Source organism: Pagrus major, chromosome 2 (genome assembly GCF_040436345.1).
Source record: "Pagrus major chromosome 2, Pma_NU_1.0".
In the NCBI taxonomy this organism is placed as follows: domain Eukaryota; kingdom Metazoa; phylum Chordata; class Actinopteri; order Spariformes; family Sparidae; genus Pagrus; species Pagrus major.
Genome location: NC_133216.1, coordinates 28,646,854 through 28,668,527, shown reverse-complemented (window position 1 = coordinate 28,668,527; position 21,674 = coordinate 28,646,854). Strand labels below are relative to the sequence as shown.

Genomic DNA, 21,674 nt, shown 5'->3' with positions numbered 1-21,674 from the left:
AGTCCTGGTCGGCTTCGTACTTTTTGCTCAGAGTCTTTGTCCACGCTCAATCGATATTTTGGGGTGGGCTGTGTTGTTTCTGGCTTATTAAAGATGACTTCAGGATTTATTCTCACTCATTTTTTATCCTCCAACTTCTCCAGGCATAACAGTAACAGCGAGATTCATAAGGATTTCGATCCATTCATCTGTGGCTTGATGTGCGCACACTGTGCCACATTCCATCGTTTGCTTTTTTTTGTAACTCAAAAGTCCTTAGGAAATCTGGCAATAAAATGTTGTTTGCATATGTGTAAGGGTAAATTATTATGACCTCACTACTTACATCCCCCACCCCAAAATCATTAAGGAATAATCTTGAATTCGGCATGGATATACACCTTAAATAATTGCATATTGGCATTGATTCCAGTCAGATTTCACCAGAAACAGCAGCATTCTTGGAACTCAGTGGATTCCTTAACTGAAAGGTATGGGTTGCGATTGCACTACGACCTTGTGTGCGGGTATCATAGACTATTTAAATGCACTGTCTTACAATGAAATCGGGTTCTGGAGCCCTCCCAGAGTTTCTTAACATGCGCTGGACGCCTCCAATACACAAAAAAACGCTGCCGTCATTATCCCCAGAGTGGTTATAGGTGGACTGGGTTTTTGTTAGCTCCAATAGACAATTTACCATCCAGTCTGCTTAATGAATCACCGTGTGCAGCGCAGAAGAATAGTGTCGTTTATCACCCTATGATGAAGTGTAAACAGGCCATCATCGACTCCCATTGCTGCTGGAGGTGGGTGTGAGGGTGGGGGTGGGGGAGGGCTGCGCGTCAATCTCCACACCCGGATGGAAGTGGCTCCCACAGGCCCACATAATGTGACACATGCATTAAAATAACACCTTGCGCTCGCACCTTGGCCTGGACTTTTGCCACAAAGCCGATTCCTTTAGGCACTTTTTTGTTGTTGCTTCTTTTAGTATAAAGACACAGCTCAGAGTCTCTTGTGTGTGATTAGAAGCCAGTATGTGGACTAAGTAGGCCATTGAGAAATTTCAATGAAAGAAAATGAAGCACAGAAGTGTTTCCATGCCTTAGTGGTTGACAAAGTGGAGTCTGACTTTATAGACTTGGGAACAAATGGGAACAAACAAGCAACAAGAGTTTTCTGCACAAGGCTTTGTAACAAACCATAGACCGTGACCGTAATAATTCTATATTATTTTATGAAAAATCCCCAGTCAATCACTTCTTTATTCCAAACATCTCAGCCATATAATAAGCCTGACCTTTGCTGAACTCTCTGAAATAAATTGGCCTGCCCATGAGCACCACTACAGTAATGTAAACTTGAACTGCAGAGCGTTTGTTCTGGCCCCTAAGGGACTGCTATGAGGGGCTGGATGGTTGCTCAACTGCTGTTTTGTTAGATGGGAACAGTTCCCAGATCTAAATAGGCCCTAATAAATTTCACTTGTTGCTGTTGTGAAGCTCCACATTGGCCACGGTGAGTCTTATAAGACTCCAGATTAACAGTTTTGGCACCTGTATCCATAGAAATGTAACTATGTCCTAATAAATGGGATTTTAAGTGGACACGTCCAGGTAGGCTTTGAAAGAAGCCAAAAGAAACAGTTCGGGGTCTAAAAGAGGACAGAGGCTTGCAGAGGGCCAGGACAAATTGAAACGGGTTGCATTGAGGTATTCCAACTATTTTCATTTGTTTCTGTTAAGTCACTTAGGTCTCTGCTCCAAACCCACTTGAAAAAATAGACGGTGCAGCCAGCCACACACACACTTACACATTCCTTACTGTACATGATGTGGAGATTCACACTCAGTGTAGTTTCACCTCATGGGTGTAGACTGACTTGAGTGTGGCACTCAGCATGGTGAGCAGATTCTTGGTAGGTTGTATCACTGCTACAGTGTGGAAAAATAGAGCATGAAGACCTTAAAACTACGTGGAAGCCATGTGACAAACAAAACAAGAAAAAAAAATAAGCATAGGAGCATTACCAAAATCATAATAATCATATATCATTTTGTTTGCCTCTAAAAGAACTTAAATCATCAAATAAACTCAATAAGACAAGTAGGCAAAACAAGGAATTAGCACAGCTGAGGAGATACCAAAACAATGTAATCACTAATATGGCAAAAGAGAAAATACTATAGGCAGCCATATTTTTTTGGATAAAATAACATTTGCAAACTAATCATTGAGAGGACCTTCCTCCAGTCTCTCTCTTTCATTCATATTATGGTCCTTTGTCCAGCTTCCCTCTGAAGCACCTTTCTAAAACAGTTTTATAGAAGTTTTGGTTCAAAAAGAATCAGACACAAGCTATTTCCATATCTTAAGCTCTTCGTGAATTGATGGGGGCGTCAATTTCCCTTTCCATCACTCACCCCAGCCCCCACCCATCAACCCATCCCACCCATCATCTCACCCCCCTCCTCCTCCCCGGCCGGTGGCTGCTTGGAGCTGTCAGGGAAGCAGGCTATAAAACAGAAAGGGACGGGACTCAGAGTGAGGCTGCTGGTACTGAGGAAACACGCACGGTAAACCTCTGCCTGACTCGAAACTTGGATGACTTAAACCACAAGGCTTTGAGACAACGGACACTCGGATGTAGGAGGAATCTTGCATTTTTGTAAGGGTGTGAAAGTCGGTCGCTTTAAGTCGACAGAGGGGCTCATAAAGTTGGCGACATCGGGAGTTTGCAGGGATCATTTTGCGGACAGACGAGAGGGAGGATTGGGATGCTGGTCCTCCGCGCGCTCCGTTCCTTGCTGTGCGTCGTGAGCTGCGCGTGGCTGCACGCCGGAGCGGCCTCGCGGCTCAAGTCTCCCGCTCTGCCCATCCAGTCAGAGAGGGAGCCGCTGCCCTCCAAAGGCCTGTCAGGTAAGAAAACCAACACATTATTCACACCTTTATTTCATGTTTACTACTTGTTTCCTACAGTTCCAAACCTTCTGTGTTGCGTGGCTGTGTACAGTAGTGTTGGTACAGTCACACAGTAGCAAAACTCCGTTTCAAAATCTGTCATTTTAAATGTGACCACCTCCGGGCATGTTGTTTCCACATGACTTTAAAGTGGCCATACAGTTTGGGATAAATTAAGAGGAGCCTGTCGTCAATACGGCTTACATTAAATATAACAAGCAGTATCCATTTTATTGACAATTTTCAAAACTAGTTACCCCTTCTGTTCACAAGGGGGGCCGCACATAGCACCAAGTAACGTCAAGCTAGCAAACAAATTAAAATTCGTGCTGTTACTTGGTATTACAACTATGCCGAATTGTACAGTGCACATTATTATTATTAGGGCCACCAGCTGAAGTGTAGGTACGACCTATATCATTACGTCTATATCACTGGAACAGACAAGAAACCTGTAAATTGCCAGATTTTTCCACGACTTTGGGGTTGTTGTGCTGCATGCCAAATCAGTTCAGCCCAGTAAATCTCCCAATAGCCCCGACTAGCTAAAGTTTTAAAAATATGAACTCATAACATTTAAAGTTGAGTTAGCCTAAAAGAACTGCCCTCTTCTCAACTTCTCCCTCTGCAATGGCATGCATTCCCAATTTTCGTGAATTTCCATATTCCCCCTGAAATGGCTCCTCACTCCCTGGGCTGCTTCAAGTGTAAACCAGCGGCAAACATCTGAGTCATAACCGCAGTGGATGCCATTTGATTCATGTGTGAAAGCCCCCGCGTACAAAGCTCACTGCGGTTTTTACAAGGTAACTACTCTGGAGTCCAAAACTGTGGGAACTCCACGTTAACCGCAGCCTGCCTTAACGTGTAATTCTACTGTTGGAAACTGTAATCAATAGACTTTCCATTACAAGCATTGGCTCCTCTGAGATGATTTATTTCAGCAGAGACAGAAGTGGCAGGCTCACAGTTTGGCTCCCTTTAACTGGACCGGACTGCTTAAAGTGCGGAGTAAGTCACTTTAATGAAAGAATAATGTGAACCAGGCTGGTAACAGCGAACAAGGCAAAGGCATCAGCCTGAGTGAAGCTGGCGAGGGGTGACATCACGTTTGGTGTGTGTGTGTGTGTGTGCGCGCGCGCGTGAGAGAGAGAGAGAGAGAGAGAGAGAGAGAGCAGTCACCACACACACACTGCTGAGAGGCAGGCATTTATCCCCACCAAAAATCCCTGTAATATTCCTGTAGTAACACACCGTGACTAACACTCAATTATGATTCTGGCAAAGTAATAATAACGCAGAGGGCTATTTTTTATCTCCTGTAACATCAATATACAGTGCAATCCCTATATATTAGAACAGTGATCTGTTTTGTATTGTTAAGGCTCTGCTCCAGCATGCTGGGTATTCAAGTGAAACAATAACTTTAAAGTGCTGTCTTTCAGCTTGAGAGTGTTTGAGGGTGTAAGAAACTAAAGTATTTTTATATTTGAAGGTACTTTAGAGAAAAGGGCTTCATTTCAATTCTGATATGCTAGAGTACAGAACAAAATAACAAAACTGTCCTACTTTGTATGATTTCCACTGTAATAATCCTAACTATACACACAGTTTATAGTAAACTGGATGCACTTACCTCCTATTGCTTATTTTGCTTTAAGGCTGGGCATTATGGCCATAAAATAATTTTGTAATATTTTAAGGCTATACCAAAATACATGATTTATATCTTGATATTATGAAATCTCCCCTAAAGCACTTTATAAATGCTAGGATTGGGTGACAAAATCAAATATTACAATATTCGGACCAAATACCTCAATATCAATCTTTCAATCAATCTATCTATCAAACTGTTTTTGTGGGAAATTGAATGTCTCCCATGACTGCTCATGAACCAGTTGAGACGAGATGAGATGAGATAAGGTTGAGTCCCAAAACTCATGAGGCATTCAGGGAGTTTCGGTCACCTTGAACATGCCTGGGCAGTGAGCTGTACAAGATTTATTTGTAATGTTTGTTAAATCCGAAAATGGGTGCAATGACTGAGTCTGCATCATTCCTCATTCAGTATGTCTGACATTTAATAAAATCCTTGCAGTTGCACTTTCACTAAATATCAAGAACTTTATGTCAGCTAATGTCTTCAAATTCCTCAACTACATTCTTACGTGCTCCCCATAATTAAACATACTACAAGGTGTTTTTAACTGGTTTTAGAACATATCAATTTATAACTGATCCCTCTTTATAACCCACATAAGCCAACAAGACCATCAGAAAGACACTTGGCTATGTCTGTGCAGTTCATATGGTTATTCTTACTGCAATGTCAGTTTTTTATGTCAAAGTAATGAGGGTGAACTGAGGATTCTTAGGAGAAGCTGCCCAACAAAAATGTGGGAAAACTTCGTATCTCACAATGTTAAAGTGCGTGAGAAAAGAATTCTGGATCCATTCCTTTGTCCTGATCCACACCTATAGATGATGGGGTCTATTCTGGGCTGAGACCCATCCTCCATCAACGCTTTGTGGAAATCTGTTCAGTTATTTTTGTGTAATCCTGCCGACAGATCATCCAGCCAAAACATAATCTCCTTGGTGAAAGGTAAAAATAGGTTGCATCACTTTCAGAACAAAGACAGATCAAGACAGATCTTGGTGACACGTGGCGATGTTTGCTCATACCGCTTTTGTCTGAAGGGTCTACCGGAGTCAACAAAATAATAATTTTAACTTTAACTCAAGCAATATTTTTAATTATCCCATAATTTCTCAGAGTTTCTTATTGAGACTGCATCTGGTTTGAAAAAAGCCAAAGAATTGTGATGCTAACTACCTGATGTTTGACCCTGATGACAGCCATGTATAATCAGCAGTGTTTGTGTTCCAGGATGCTCATTCGGAGGCCGGTTCTATTCTCTGGAGGACACATGGCACCCAGATCTGGGCGAGCCCTTCGGTGTCATGCACTGTGTCCAGTGCCACTGCGAACCTGTAAGATTTCTCACGTTTCAGCTTTTCAGTATCTGAACTTGCTCTAACTCCAGATGAATTTTTAATCAGCCTCAGAAAGGCAAAAATTCTTTACTGTGTGTTTTCCGATGAGATTTGGTGAGCGACTGACGTGTCTGTTTCTCTGGTTTGCCTTTGGCAGCAAAAGAGCCGTCGTGGCAAGGTGTTTGGGAAAGTCAACTGTAAGAATATCAAACAGGACTGCCCAGACCTGGACTGTGATGATCCCATCCTGCTCCCAGGACACTGCTGTAAAACCTGCCCCAAAGGTAATCATCTGCTGACCCCATCTCACCCCCTGCTGCTCAAAGCTTTTCAGATCTGAAGTTGTCCCTTTTTTTCTTGTGATTCAAATTCTAGCTGTCCTAAATGGATGGAATAGTCAGCTGAGAAAACAAGGCAGCAGAGCTAAAATTGCTGCAAAAATGATTTGCTCTCAATGGCTTCCCTTCCATAGTTTTTTTGTTTATTCTTTGTTTGATTCATATCTCTGTTTTTCTTCCTCTCCTCCCTCATCATCTCCGTCTTTCCCCTGTTTCCACTCCCAGTTCCTTTGCTCCGGCCCCCGTGGGTCAACTAGTTAGTCTTCACTGCAGCTGTTAGATCCAATGAGCAGGTCAATTGATTTTCCATTCAGCTGCATCAAATGGACATTTTCTCTAACCAGCCTCAACTGAAAGTACCACCCAGCAATTTAGCCTCGTTCACACATTGCCACTTCTCTACACATTGCTGGGCACACAGTTCCACCTTATTAGAGAATTAGAGCTCCCCTCTGCATGCTCTCTCACACACACACACACACACACAGGGTGGGTCTTCATGCTGCACTGTTATTGAGCAGTGTTGGGTGTTTTTCTACGCTGTGTGTCTGGTAATGGAATGGAAAGTAAAGGTAAAGCACTGTGTGGATAGTGTGCATGTGTGTGTGTGTGTGTGTGTGTGTGTGTGTGTGTTGTGGTCAAGTTTTAAGGAAAAGGTTGAGTGTGTTTGTCTTAGCTTTGGCACCAGAGGCAGCTAGTATGTTTGTATAAGTGATGGAAAATGGTGTGTTTGTGTATGTGTGTGTGTGTGTGTTTGTAATGTGGTGCACCTGAGGATACAGTATAAGTGAGGAGAGCTGAGAGTGACACTACCCAGAAGCCTTTGAGTGTGCCCAGTGGAGCAGAGGAGGGAGGGAGTGAGAGAAGAATGATGAGTTTTTTAGATGTGTGTGTGTGTGTGTGTGTGTGTGTGTGTGTGTGTGAGAAGCAGACACCAAGAAAGAAAAAGCAGACAGTCCAGCCGATCTCCTCGGAAAACTGCCCTGGAGAAATAGAGTTTAGGTGACTAAGAGCCAGTTTGTGGTTTTCTTTCTCAAGATCATGTCAGCAGGGCTGTATTTGGCTGAACAAGCAAGCTGCATGTGTCACTGTGCGTGTGTGTGTGACGCAGTGAGGTCTCCTCATTACATCAAGATGCACAGCAGTTTGTGAAACAGCGGGTCATTGTTGAGATCGCACGCCAGTGTCGCTTCCAATTCTCCTAAGCTCTTCAACAGCAAGAGACTACCTTGGTTAGTTACCCCTAGCCATGAGAGGGAGAGCAAGTGAGGAAGACAGAGCATTAGATTGAAAGTGTTCACTGATGTCCTCCAAATTGTTACCTTTTTCTCATCTTTGCGCTTTCTTCTGTAATTTCAACATGTCTTGCACAACCTGGATTTGTCACAGTTTCTCTCTGGTTGCTTATATGTCACACTCTTCCTCCGTACTCAAGAAAAATAATCAAATGAAAAAAGGTAGGGCAGCCAACGGTTTAGTCGCATCTGTGCACCAGACTTTAAGGAACGATGTAGCAGAATGTGTTTTGAAATGCTTGGGTTCACTTGGTGTATCTTGCCAGATAATGAAAGGCAGACACTAAAAGTCTGTTTTATTAGAAACCAGAATACTGCTACTGCTAATAGTCTTCCTTGAGCTGGAACTAACGATTATTTTTATTTTCATTACCAATTAATCTGCCAGTTATTTGAACAATTAATCGTTTAGTCAGAAGCTGCAATTTTTTGATATAAAAGTAAAATGTGGGTCACAACAGCATTATATTGAAGTACCATAGTGCTGCAGAGGTGCTACAACTCTTGTTCTCCAGATGTAAGAAAAACATGTTTGTTTAATACAGACCCCAACAAATATTACTGTCATGAAGGCTAACATTAGCTATGTATACTGACAAACTGTGTACATATAACACTATAACATAACTCTATACATTTCTTCGGTAAATCTAACTATACTATTTATAGTACTTTTCAGCATGTGTAATTATAAGCCATCCTACAGGTGGTCATGAAGTATCAAGTTCTGTAGTAGTAGTACAAGTAACTGTTTGTCCTTCTACAGGTGTGGATGACAAGAAACAGACAGACTCTGTGCTGGACAGTTTTGAATATTTCCACGAGAAGGGCAAAGAGAAAGAGGATGACCTCCACAAATCTTACAATGACCGATCCTACCTGAGCTCTGAGGAAGTGGGCCCCGGGGAGAGCCGTACTGGTGAGTAGGAGCACCCATAGACAGATGGACCGACCACCAACATGCTTAAAACAAATTTGACTGATATTTGTTAGGCCAGCACACACAGCTATACATAACTAATAAAACTTCAAACATATAATTATACCTGCCTCAGAGAGCACATTAATGCAGGGCTCACATTCATGATCACTCACATATACAGTGAAATACACACACACAAATCAAAGGATAATAAAAGCACTGTAAACAGGAATACTTGACACATGTTATTAAGTACCTATCTGACACTCTCCTGCAGACTTTGTGGCAGTGATGACAGGAGTGACAGACTCATGGCTGCCCAGCTCCAATGGTGTTGCCAGAGCTCGCTTCTCTCTGACCAGAACCAGTCTGGCCTTCTCCATCACATACCTGAGGTAAAACACACAGAGGGTGACAGCTAAAACAGCTACTCCCTTGAATAATTTGTAGCTCTAGTAAGCTTTTTCTGATCACTGCTCACCTTCCCTCCTTTGCAGCTGTTCTCATGTATATGTAACAAACGCTTAAGTGTTTACAGTGTCAAATATAAAATACATTAATATCTGTCTGCTCTTTCAACCTTTTTGTTGTGCCATCAGCATTAAGAAACAAACAGAAAAAAATTAGTTATGTAAATGAAAATACAGAGAGTAATCCTTATACATGAAATATCTTACTTTTCAGAATGAGCCGCCCCAGTAAAATAATCTTCCTGGATTCAGATGGGACCACTGCTTTTGAGTACAGAGTCCCCGCGGGACAGTCAGACATGGTAAGACATCCCATAAATAGAAAATCATCTCCTCTTCCTTCCGTTAGTGTTGTTTTCATTATGTGAACATATGTGTCTGTGTGTTTCCTGAGAGAGGGAGTAATTAAGCACTGATATGAATGGTCTCCCATAACTCATTCTGCTGTAATAAACAATAAACACACACACAGACACACACATACATACACAGTGACACTTCCTTTTTGCTTCATTGGCTCTTTGTAAACATGACAAACTCAGTCTGATTGCAGTAAACATCAACACACACTCAAAAACATCAGGTAGAAAATTCCACCATCAGGTCAGAGGTGTACAAGATATGATCCTGATTAATCAGTAAACTGATATGTACCTGTACATGCATGTCCACATACTCCCGAAGGTCTGGCTTGATCACTTCACATCATTTCTTGCCAAGATACACACATCTCCTCGTTCCATTTCAGAGCCGAACACTCGAACACTGTGTTCAGCGAGGCAGGAGCCCCCTAAATACAGGTCACAGAAATTGGCCTGTTATTATTTTTAGACAAATGTCAGTGTCAAGCACCAGAGGACCTTAGAGAAAACACACCAGTGCAAGAAAGGAAGGAGGGGGGAGTTTGCTGGACCAAAACTTTTGGAAAGAGAATTTTTCACATGTTACATCACTGCTTAGTAGGGAGACAGAGAGCATCACTAATTAAAATGGAGATTACCCCTGAACTGAAAGTTATGAGATGTCGGCACACTGCCACATTTCTTCCCTCCAGTCTCAGGGAGAAGTAGTGGTTTTATGTTGAAGGTTTGCAGCCTGGGAATGAGAGTGCAATCACACAGTTTAATGTATTTAGCAGATGTACATGTGTTATCTGTGTGTGTGTGTGTGTGTGTATATATATATATATATATATATATATATATATATATATATATATATATATATATATATATATATATATACATATATATATATATATATATGTATGTATATATGAAAACTTTTAGATCATCGATCGAGTATGGTTTGATATCCAGGTACAGTTGCATCCTGACTGCATCGATACCGTAGCTTACCTGCATGTGTGTGTGTGTCTGTGTAGATCTGTGGAGTATGGAAGAACCTGGCGAAGCCCCTCATGCGACAGCTGCAGTCTGAGCAGATGCGCATCAGTATGACAACATCGACGAGCAGACAAGAGGAAGTGGAGGGGAAGATCATCAAACACAGGGCCCTGTTTGCTGGTAAGTGTGGGATATTACAGCATTCTGATCATTCATTATTATATTTTGTTATTTTCCTTTAGACATGTGTATTCCTTTGTTTTTGTGTTATAGTACACAATAAACTTAATATTTACAAAGAAATGGAATTGTATACGTTCTCGTGTAATCTTAAAAAGCCCTGCCTGGATTAATGGAACTACAAAGTATGGGCTTTGTTTACAGAAAAGCATTTGTGTAGAAGTTCTGTAAGAGAATGCAGACACTCAATATGGTATTGTGCATGTGTCTCGTGTACAGAGACATTCAGTTCAACACTGACATCGGAGGAGGAGAATTTAGGCATGGGAGGCATCGCCATGTTGACGCTGAGTGACACGGAGAACAACCTCCACTTCATCCTCATTCTTCAAGGCCTCATCAAACACAAAGACAAAGGTGAGAAGCAAGAAAAAGAAGGAGGAGAGGCTCAGCACTGAGATGTAGAAGTATTTTAAAACTACAAACGGAGTTTGCTTGCCATCTCCCTCATAACTTCCTTGATAACTAATTTCCTCTCTAAAACCTCAGGTTAAACCAAACCACTGGAGAAAGAATCCTTTTTCAGGATCTCTGTTTCCATTTCATTTTCTGCAAATTTCATCTTAATGCTTCAGGGTTCCTAAACAGTGGGACCACTGTTGAAGGCCTGAGATTTATGACAGACATTGATGAGAAAACTCTCCCTCCTTCTCCTCAGAGCCCGTTGTGGTTCCCATCCGAGTCCAGCTTGTGTACCGGCAGCACGTCCTGAGAGAGATCCGAGCTAATGTCACATCTCACGTGAGTAATAACACACAATAAATGTGGTCTGCGGTTTAGAGTTGGATTTTAAAGGCTGATGCCAAACATTTGATAGCCAACATTTTGTACCAAATTTTTTTTATTATTTTGAAAATTCTTTACCCTTTATATTAACATATTTAGTTTTTTCCACAAAAATATTCAACAAGAAATTAGTGGGACATTTTAGGGAAAAGTGTTATCTGGGAAAGTAGGTAAATTAAGCGTTGACTGGAGGAGCAGCAGCAGTGTTAGGAACATATGACACAGCCACACACTCACACTCCTGGTCCCCAACCCCACCCCTCCTCTCGGAGACGGATGTGGTTTGGTCACCACATCCTAACGCTGTTGTTGCCGCCACTCTGATCACAGCTAACTACTCTGAGACATGACAAGAAAAATGGATGGAGAAGAAGAGTTAGGGGAAAACAAGAGCAGAGAGAAAGTCTGCAAGAGGACCTCTCGTAGGAGACAGATGTGAGCGAGGGATGAGAGACACAAAGGAAAGAGGGGAGGGTAGAGAGGATGGAGCGCGTACACACTCCTCACACATGTCAGTGGTTAGTGGTCTGTGGGCTGAGATGGATGGAGGGAGGAAGAGGAGTGATGAAAGGCGGGTCTGGTTTGAATTCTGCCAGGAGTTGCGTGAAGGGTCCAATGCGCCTCTCTGTGCCGAGTGGTGAGAGAGACCATTCGTGAAAAATATGTGAAATGTTTGAGCTCAGCAACTGCCACATGACCCCTCAGAGTGTCCTTGGGCTGGATACTGAAACCCAAACCTCTGACTCATTTCAAATTTAGCTGAGCAACAGACCAAAAAACAGACAATGATTTTTAGCTTTTATTCATTTCTAAACACACACAAGCAAACACATCTGATTTTTAAATGTGTGCGGAGTAATTTTTTATTGGACCAGTAATCCTGACAATGTTATTGCTCTGCTTGATTTACACAACACCCCAATATATCCCTTTGCACCCTACTTCCCTCTCATTATTCTATCCATTCAATCTCCCGAACATAAACCACCTTCCCTCGGTCCAGCCTCTTTTCTTTTCCCACTCTGTTTTGGCTCCTCACTGTGTGGATTTATGGTACATGTATATTTATATTGAACTGAGGCCCTGGGGTCATAAAAGTAACATTTCTTCAACACGCTCATACATCTGTCCTATTAATCCCACATTTCTCAACGTCCTGAACGACTCCCCCTGCTTTCTTGGAGTCCACGCTGCCTGTTTGACATTAAACTTCGATCAATATGAAACGTGTTAAGGCAATGCAAGCCATATTTTTTGCCCAGGGTGTAAGTATGCACTTCTGAGTCGGCTGATTTAAAATCATGTGTTTTTAGGTAACATAACGGTTTTGGTCCTTAATGACTCCTGACTTTGTGGTGCCTTTGTGATTACTGAATTGATCTTATCTTGGGATCTGTTTTGCTTTCTGTACTCATTTCATCTTTGTTTAGTGTAAACTGGAGGGATAAGTTAATTTTAGTTGGAAACATGTCACCAGTCTGTCTGTCGTCTAAAGAAGTTGGGGTTTGGTTGCTTTGGTAGCCTGTCAGTGTTGTTTTTATCATCATGTAAACAAGATCTTTATGGCATAACATGGCCTTTTCATTTACAATGGAATTTTATATTTATCCACTTATTGACCAAACTATTGAATCCGTGCAGGATCCAGACTTTGCTGAGGTGCTGACAGACCTGAACAGCCGCGAACTGTTTTGGTTATCCCGTGGTCAGCTGGAGATCGCCGTGGCGACTGAGGATCAGGATCCCCAGCAAATCTCTGGCTTCATCACCGGCAGGAAATCTTGTGACAGTAAGTATCCCCCCGACAGTCAAACACCTTTACACAGATGAGATGAAAACATCTTTTCTTCATGTCTCTCCTCACATTATCCCAGTGAGGTGAAACACTGCAGAGGCAACAAACACTGAGGTTGCTAAGAATGTGTTTTTTGTTGTCGCTGGTTTGTGCTCGTCCATCTGTGGCTGTTTTTGTCATTCTCCTCTATAAATACTTGTTCTCTTTCTTTTTGCTTCCATCCTTTCAAGTCTTATCGCTGGGGGAAAACCATGTTTATTGGCCTTGGTGGCCCACCAAGACTGTGTATGCATGTCTGCCTGTGTGTGTTTGTGAGAGACACAAAGAAAGAGTTTTAAGGAATGTTGTGGACTGCCCTGAAACCGTTAAAGCATGCACACATGGTCTTTTCATGGGACACATGCATGGTCATCGAACACCATGGTGTCAGGCACTTTAAGACACTTTGAAAGACACTTATATGTGCACAGAAACAGACACAAATATACATAATGATGTTCTTACACACCAACACACAGTGGTTCTGCCAAGGTCACAGTCTGCTGGACCTGACTCTCCATGCTGGTGTTCCAGCACTGTGATTAACAGCTTGACGTTATGTGTGAAGAATTCAAACCCAACACGCTCCTTTCCCTCTCTCTCTCTCCTTTCTCCCCCTTCTCTCTCCTGCTCTCCTCTCGTTCTGTCAGTCTCTCCCTTCACTCCTCAACCTTGTCCCATCTTTGCCGTCATTCTTCCTCTCTGGTTTTTTTTCCGCCTCCATGTCATTTTCAAATGTCTCTTCACTTTTCTCATCCATCTCTGTTACTCATTCCCTCCTGTCCTTTCTCAGCTCAATCTTTCTAAGCCTGCTGCATTCAACAAGGGTTACCTCATTCTAAGGCTTAACCTTGGGTGGATTTGTGTGTGTGTGTGTGTGTGTGTGAGTGTGCGTGTGTGTGAGTGTGTGCCAGACAGTGCAGCAACATGTATGTTTTTGGCCCCTGGTCAAGTGGACAATTACACGACACACACTCCTGATTAGTGGTTCAATTGAATCTGTCCCCTAAATGACTCTCTTGGGAAAGGGATGACATTATGGGTATGTGGCTTCTATGTGTGTGTGGTTACAGCACGTGAAGGAATGTAATGTAGCCCCCTTCCTCAGCCAACCAGCAAATTTTAACATGACAGAAATCATTGCCTCATCTTGCATGCTGTCAGGCTCTACTATGGTTAAGGGAGGGAAGCTCAGAGGGGAGAAGTGATGGCTTTAGATAAGTCATCTGAGCAGGAATGTGCTCTAAAGTGGATTTTTGATATGAATTTGTCTTTGTCTGGCACAGCTATTCAAAGCGTGATGTCCAGTGGTGATGCACTGACCCCAGGGAAGACAGGAGGTGTGGGATCTGCTGTCTTCTACCTCCATGATAATGGCACACTGGACTACCAGGTAAGGCAGAGATAGTTGTTTGACTTTTTTATGATACATGTCACAGTTACAGCGTTACACAGTTAAGCCAAAAAAACATTTTGTTCTCATATCTCGTTTATATGGTTGATTGTCGTTAAACACTATAAGTGGCACTTTTACGGAGGTAAAAAAAAAATGGGATTAAAGTCACTAAAGATAATAAACCAGACCAGAACACCTCTGTATCAGTACACTTTTCCCTTTTCATTGGCATCAAATCAAGCTGATCTCCGATCAAACAAAACCTCAGTACAAACAACTAACCTTTAATTAAAGATCCCTTCCAGACATGTTTAAAGACATATTTAAAAAAAGAGTAATTCATCTGATATGACTTTTCCACAAAGAAGTTGTATTACAGTAATTATGAGTGAGCAAATGTTGCAATTAACACAAAGATGTAAGTGCTGGACACAATATGTCTCCTTCACTGAAAAGTTTTCACATCACACTTCTCTAAGTTGCGTACTGCACCGCAATTGGCTTCCAAATAGGGCTGCAATAAACAACTTTTGTCATTATTGATTAATCTACCGATTATTTTCACAATTAATCTTTTTGTCTATTAAATGTCATAAAATTGTGAAAAAAAAGTATTCACAATTTCATAGAGCATAAAGTGACATCTTGAAATTTCTTCTTTCATCCAGCCAACAGTCCTTAACCCAAAGACTTTTTATTGGCTTTCATAAATGACAAAGAAAGGCCGCAAATTCCTTCCATTCAGGAAGCTGGAACCAGCAAATGTTTGACGTCTTTCTTGAAAAATGACTAAAACGGTGAATAAATCATGAAAATAGTTAGGATTTATTTTTCTTGGAATTGATTAGTCAACTAGTATTTGCAGCTCTTCTTCCAAAGAAGCTATAATGTCATTAAATCATGCGTGCATGTTCTCCTGTCAGTCTCCTGAGGTGACCACAGAGAAACTTTCCCCCTTCATAAGATGAACGTGCAAAAAGCCTTCTAGTCTCAAACTTTGCACATACGTCATTCTGCACAGTGAAGCTCGAACATCCCGGTGAAATAACAATGCAGGTGGACTTTAACCTTTATCCCATGTGCCTTCTTTCAGGTTCAGGTCGCAGGTCTCACCAGTGACTTCCTTGGTCTCACTATTGAGTTGAAGCCTCGACGGCGAAACAAGCGCTCCGTCCTGTATGACCTGACGCCGGAGTACAACAAAGCCACAGGCCAGGCGCAGGGCAGCTGGAGTCGCCTGGAGGCTCGACACATCCACATGCTGCTGCAGAACGAGCTGTTCATCAATGTGGCGACGGCACACAACCAAGAGGGGGAGCTGAGGGGGCAGATTAAAGCCCTGCTTTACAACGGCCTGGAGGCACCCAGATATGGTATGGTCAAATGAAAGCAGGGGAGGGGAGGTGAAGGGTAGGGGTGGCAGTGACGGGAGGGAGGTGATAGAAATCATAATACACGTGAAAATATCTAGAATTGCTTTCTAAATGTACTGTATACTGTTTACAAGCCCAGGATGCACACTTCATTCACCCATTTTCCCTTCTTTTAGAATTGCCAGTTCCTCTAGCTGGCCACTTTGTGTCTCCACCAGTAAGAACTGGTGCCTCCGGCCATGCCTGGGTGTCAGTCAACAAACAGTGTCACCTGCATTACGAGATCGTTGTCGCGGGACTCAGCAAGGCCGACGACCTCACTGTGAACGCCCACCTCCACGGACTGGCTGAGATTGGAGAAATAGACGATAGCAGCACCACTCACAAGAGGCTGCTGACCGGCTTCTACGGCTCTCAGGTACATCAGTGTAAACACACACGTACAAATTCAAGCAAAACACAAACACACACACTCATACAACACACTCTTTCCTCTCCTGCAGGCTCAGGGAGTGTTAAAAGACATCAGTGTTGAATTACTGCAACACCTGGACCAAGGAACAGCCTTCATCCAGGTCAGCACCAAGACGAACCCCAGAGGAGAAATACGAGGACGGGTATGTAGAGAAATGCAACAACTTTACATTCATTTGAGACTCAGATTGTTTTAAGTACACTATTCAATTTGAAGCAGTTTCCTGAGAGTTTTCTAAAACAGTTTCATTAGTCTCAGGAGACAATGTTTATTTATTTTCTGTGTTAAAATTATTAAATGAAGTTGAATTTTGTAAGAAAATGATGAATATTAGCAGCTTAAATATAGAAAATTAGGAATGGAATGTAAAACCCATATCTACATTCACCCCACCACCTTTGGATAAGCATGACATAACCATTTTACAGCCAAAGCACAATGGTCCTATCCACATAGCTGTTTTTTTATTACAAGACAACCATTACACAATAAAATACTGACAGCACAAGCTAGTCCGTCAGTATGAAAAGGCAAGGATTGAATCAGTTTGAGCTCAAACTTCGCCTTCTGAAAACTGAATTATTATAAAGCAAAGACAGTTTTGAGGGCATAAACCATATTAGATATTTCCAACCTTGAATTGAATGTTACACTGAAAAACATCTTTGAAAAATCCCTCTGCTGTTTTTTGCTCGATGTTGGCTCCAGTCAGAAAATGCCTCTAAGAAATAAGGACCATGTCACAAAAATCACTTTGTAGCCCCCAACCTAACATGCATGCAATATTTGTTATATTTGTTATAAGTTAGCTTTTGCAACATTCGTGTAAGTAAGATAAACTAATAACATTGAAAAAAGAATAGACAAAGAAGTATAAGTGATTAGATAATAGGAAAGAAGTAGAGGAGTGTGTAGTAGAGCCCTTGGGGCCTCCTTTCAGTATCTGAGTGGTCATGTGTCTGTGTGATTGCTCACTTAGCGCTCAGCAGCCCACACAAACACACACTTTCACAGGCAGGTGCTGTCTGCCTGGAGTGACTGTGTTAAAAAGTAAAAGTTTTATTGCGGTTCAGAAAGACCACAGTGGCCCACAAACCTATTTTCGGCCTTGCAGGTGTAGATGTTGATAGTGCCTTTAGGCTGCCAGGTACTAACAGAGAAAGTGATGACACACACACACACACACACACACACACACACACACACAAAACAACAGGTTTCAGCTGTTTTAATAGCAAACAGGTCCAACACATAAACAGCCATCTGCTTCGGAGCACAGAAACGCTCCATTAAGGAACAATTAACAAGTTAGCTTGAGTCAGGTTTGGCCAACAGTTCTCTAATGTCCTAACCACCCTTTTCTCTTTTTTCTCTTTTTCTTTTCTCTTTCATTTTCCTCTCTTTCATCTCAACACATTTCACCCAACCCTTCATCTACCTCCTCCTCCATCTATCCCTTCTTTTCGTTTCCCACACATTTCCTCTCTCCAGGTCCATGTGCCAAACAACTGTGAATTTGGGACCAGGGATGGCGTGGAGGAGGCTGAGTTTGATGACCTCTTTGTGAAGGACCCTGAGGAGCTGAAGAATGACCCCCATACCTGCTTCTTTGAGAACCAGCACCACGCTCATGGCTCCCGCTGGACCCCCAACTATGACAAATGTTTCTCCTGCAGCTGCCAGGTAGAGACTAGAAACACAGAGGCAGTAATTAAATGTGTTTGTTAAAGAGCTCTTTGAAGGTTTCATCAACAGGGGGGCATTTTTTGGCACTGAAATATGAAAGCTGGGAAGTAAATATGTCATGTAAGTGCATGTAAGGATGTGATAAATAATTCTTACTCCTTGTCATCTCTCTGGTTGCTTTCTGTAGAAGCGAACTGTGATCTGCGACCCAGTCATCTGTCCGGTGTTGACCTGCTCGAGAACTATTCAGCCTGAGGACAAGTGCTGCCCGATCTGTGATGGTGAGATGAAAATATTTTGTTTCTTGTACATGAGAATAATGAATGTTTTGGTGTTTTTGTCTTTGTGGTTATGGTGCTTTGAGACCCTGTTTGTGTGCAGATTTTTATTATTTTGAGTGCATTCCTAAAGTGCTCCCCAGAACAATCATAAAGTTGGAAACTAATTCTGTTTTTATGTCTCCATTTCCTTTTTCCTGCTCAGAGAGGAAGGAGCCCAAGGACATGAAAGCTCCAGAGAGGGTGGATGAACATCTTGAAGGTAGGCACTACTTCTCCTGTCTCTCACTGAGCTTTGCTCTTCTTCGCTTTGTTTTTTCCTTTTCTGATTTTTCTTTGAAGGCTTTTTCTTTTGTACTGTGTCTTTTCTTGCTACATACTGTTGCTTCAACTGAATTTCCATTTTTCAGACATTTTCTTGCTGACTGTCCTCAGTAACCCTGTTTCTTCTGTTTCCTTTCTCTTAGGTTGCTACTTTGAAGGAGACCAGAAGATGCATGCCCCAGGAACCACGTGGCATCCCTTTGTACCTCCCTTTGGCTACATTAAATGTGCTGTCTGCACTTGCAAGGTAAAACAAACATGTATAAACCCACTCACATCTGGCTGGGTTTACTTTCCCAAAAGCTCTTAATGGATCATTTATCTCCTATTGGACTCTAAAGAAACTGAGGCATGAATACATTTCTCATCAGTTCAACCTTGGGGAAAATTCAGACTATTAAGCTATTTATGTGGAAAAAAGTAATAAGTCAGCTGCATTTTGTGCTAGAAAAGAAGTAACTGCTGCTAACCTGCTGCTGATGCTACATTATATCCACAGGGATCTTCAGGGGAGGTTCACTGCGAGAAAGTGACGTGTCCGGTGTTGACCTGCAGTCATCCTGTCAGACGCAATCCCTCCGACTGCTGTAAGGAGTGTCCAGAGGAGGAGAAGACTCCTGCAGGCCTGGAGCACAGTGACATGATGCAGGCAGATGGCCCGAGGCACTGCAAGTTTGGCAAGAACTATTACCAGAACAGTGACAACTGGCATCCCTGGGTACCGCTGGTCGGGGAGATGAAGTGCATCAATTGCTGGTGTGATGTAAGTAATGTGGCAGCCAATATTTGATTATGAAATTGACTCAAAGATAGCTCATTAGAGCTCATTAAAAATTGTTTGAAATAGCCTTGGTTACTACTCTCTCAGACTCAGTCGGGTTCAAACAGGAAAAATGCAACCTGAGCTGCACACTAGCTTGTAAACATAGTGGAGCACTCAGCAGCTGAGGAGCTTTTTCTTCAGGAATTGGTGAACAGCTGGCCTGTTTGAACAGTTTCTGATTTAGTATGCAGACTCTAACAAAACCATAGTCTGTGCTTCCTCACATCCTAACATTCCTGTCATGATGGAATTAGCGCTGTGATCTGGCACTACTATGCATGAGATGAGTATCCCTCGCCATCTCACACTGTGGTGTACATTCCCGTTGTACCTCCTTCTTGCCTCTTTCACCTGTGCCTCTACATTTTTTGCGTCTTTTCACCAACCCTCCATCTTCCTCTCTTACTCTCCACAGCATGGTGTGACTAAGTGTCAGAGGAAGCAGTGTCCAATACTGACCTGCACCAACATCACCCGCATAGAGGGTGCGTGCTGTCCTGAATGTCTTGGTGAGCAACGGACACAAACACACACACACACACACACACACACACACACACACACACACACACACACACACACACACAAAACTCCACTTGGGGCTAGACTGATACATCTGAACATTTTACAAGGCAGCATATTTTTCCTCTGAGATGGTGGTGGATGTCTTTGCCAGGCCAGTAATGTGTAAAATATGCAGTGAAATATCATTAATTTATTGTCATTTGAAGCTTTGATTTAAAGCTATTAAATATAGGCACAATGTTCAAGTGTCAAACCTCAAGCTTTTTCATTCTAACGTAGTACAATAATCCTGCTGCTGTGGTCCTAAATAGATGTTTATGTTCACAGATTCCAAAGAGGAAGACGACCTAAAGGCTCCAGACAAAAGGCGAACCTTGAGACACTGATCTGCGTGGAGCCACACAAATAACACCAAACTCTCCTCTACCCGCTGAACCCACCCTGTCCCTGATGGACCCAAACCCAGAGCTGCACACTGGGTCTCCCCACTCCCCCCTCACCTCACACCCACCCTGTTATCAGCTTCAGGATTGTAATGAACAGTGAAGAGCAGAGACGGAGAAATACTAAAACAGATTTTTTTTCCAAAGACTCATTAAGTGAAGGGATAAAGCTATGAAGAGGACCAACCAGACTTTACAAACCTGCTGCATTCTGCTTCTTGCCTTCCATTTTCTCCTGGAAAGGTCTTTTTGCTATTTTTGTTAAAGAGAAAATGTGTAGATGTACATATATGTAACACAGCCGTTCAATGGGATAATTTTTCTGTTGGTCCAGTGTTGTTTTGAGAGGCAGAACAAAACTGGACCGACAGATTGTGCAGGTTGTGTTTCATTGACAGGGCTTCTCTTTGAAGTGCAGCCATAGCTACTGCAGCTCTCGCCGCTCTCACTGGATAGAGAGGAAAGTGTTGTTTAAATCTGTGTGAATGTGTATGTGTGCGAATGTGTGTGTGTTTTTTTACCAGTGAAGTACAACTAATTAGCAATACAGAATCACAGTTAACTTCCTGGGTGGCAAGGCAGCATTGAAAACTGTACAAAAGCTGGAAAAAAGTGTTGTTTTTCCACCTATTCAGCCAGTCTGCAATGCTTAATGGCTGTAAGATGATATTTCCACCTAGTTTTAGTCATGTAGGCATCAGGATCAGCGCTGTCATTGGTAGAGAGGCTGGTTGTTATTTCTTAAACAAACATGAGCTTTGCCTCCACCTCTGTTGATCTCATGACTTCTCTGCTTTGGTTGTTCCTATTTCTGTTTCAAATTAAGTAATATTTTATGAAGTTTTTTTTATCATTGTTATGAAGCTGGTTTGTATTTTGTATTTATTGAATGGTGTGGATCAAAATAAAAAAAGATGTTGGTAAAGCGAGGGGATGCCTGTGGTTTTGTTTTGGATGCCGACACTAACCAGCTGTTTTCATCTCCGCTTCTTGTTTTTTTTTTACTTTTCCACTTTCTTTGTCTCTCTATTTCTTTTTGTTTCACACATGGAGCTGTGATTACAGAACGATGACAAGCCAGATTGACCCGACTTAATTCTTTGCTTTTGGTTTCTCTTTCTCCTTTGTTTTGTCTCTGCCTCTTCACACTCAGTGATTCCCTTCACCATCTTCTGCA

At 42.2% G+C, this 21,674-nt stretch overlaps 1 protein-coding gene across 1 annotated transcript; it reads left to right on the top strand.

Moving 5' to 3' along the window:
- Window positions 1-2,759: 2,759 nt before the first annotated feature.
- On the top strand, window positions 2,760-20,653 carry chrd (chordin). Its single transcript, XM_073490578.1, has 21 exons — window positions 2,760-2,901; window positions 5,837-5,940; window positions 6,101-6,227; window positions 8,343-8,495; window positions 8,776-8,893; window positions 9,183-9,270; window positions 10,353-10,494; window positions 10,774-10,911; window positions 11,213-11,295; window positions 12,982-13,129; window positions 14,461-14,567; window positions 15,664-15,943; window positions 16,120-16,361; window positions 16,447-16,560; window positions 17,910-18,101; window positions 18,292-18,385; window positions 18,588-18,644; window positions 18,850-18,953; window positions 19,206-19,469; window positions 19,945-20,038; window positions 20,382-20,653. The coding sequence occupies exons 1-21, from the start codon at window positions 2,760-2,762 to the stop codon at window positions 20,438-20,440; spliced, it is 2,850 nt and encodes a 949-aa protein (XP_073346679.1). The 3' UTR covers window positions 20,441-20,653.
- The last annotated feature ends 1,021 nt before the right edge of the window (window positions 20,654-21,674 follow it).

Excerpts from the sequence above, each read along its gene's own strand:
- chrd (XM_073490578.1), top strand. The coding sequence starts at position 2,760 with ATGCTGGTCCTCCGCGCGCTCCGTTCCTTGCTGTGCGTCGTGAGCTGC. Across the intron at positions 11,296-12,981 it reads GAGCTAATGTCACATCTCAC|GATCCAGACTTTGCTGAGGT; the intron begins GTGAGTAATAAC and ends GAATCCGTGCAG. Across the intron at positions 18,102-18,291 it reads GTTTCTCCTGCAGCTGCCAG|AAGCGAACTGTGATCTGCGA; the intron begins GTAGAGACTAGA and ends TGCTTTCTGTAG.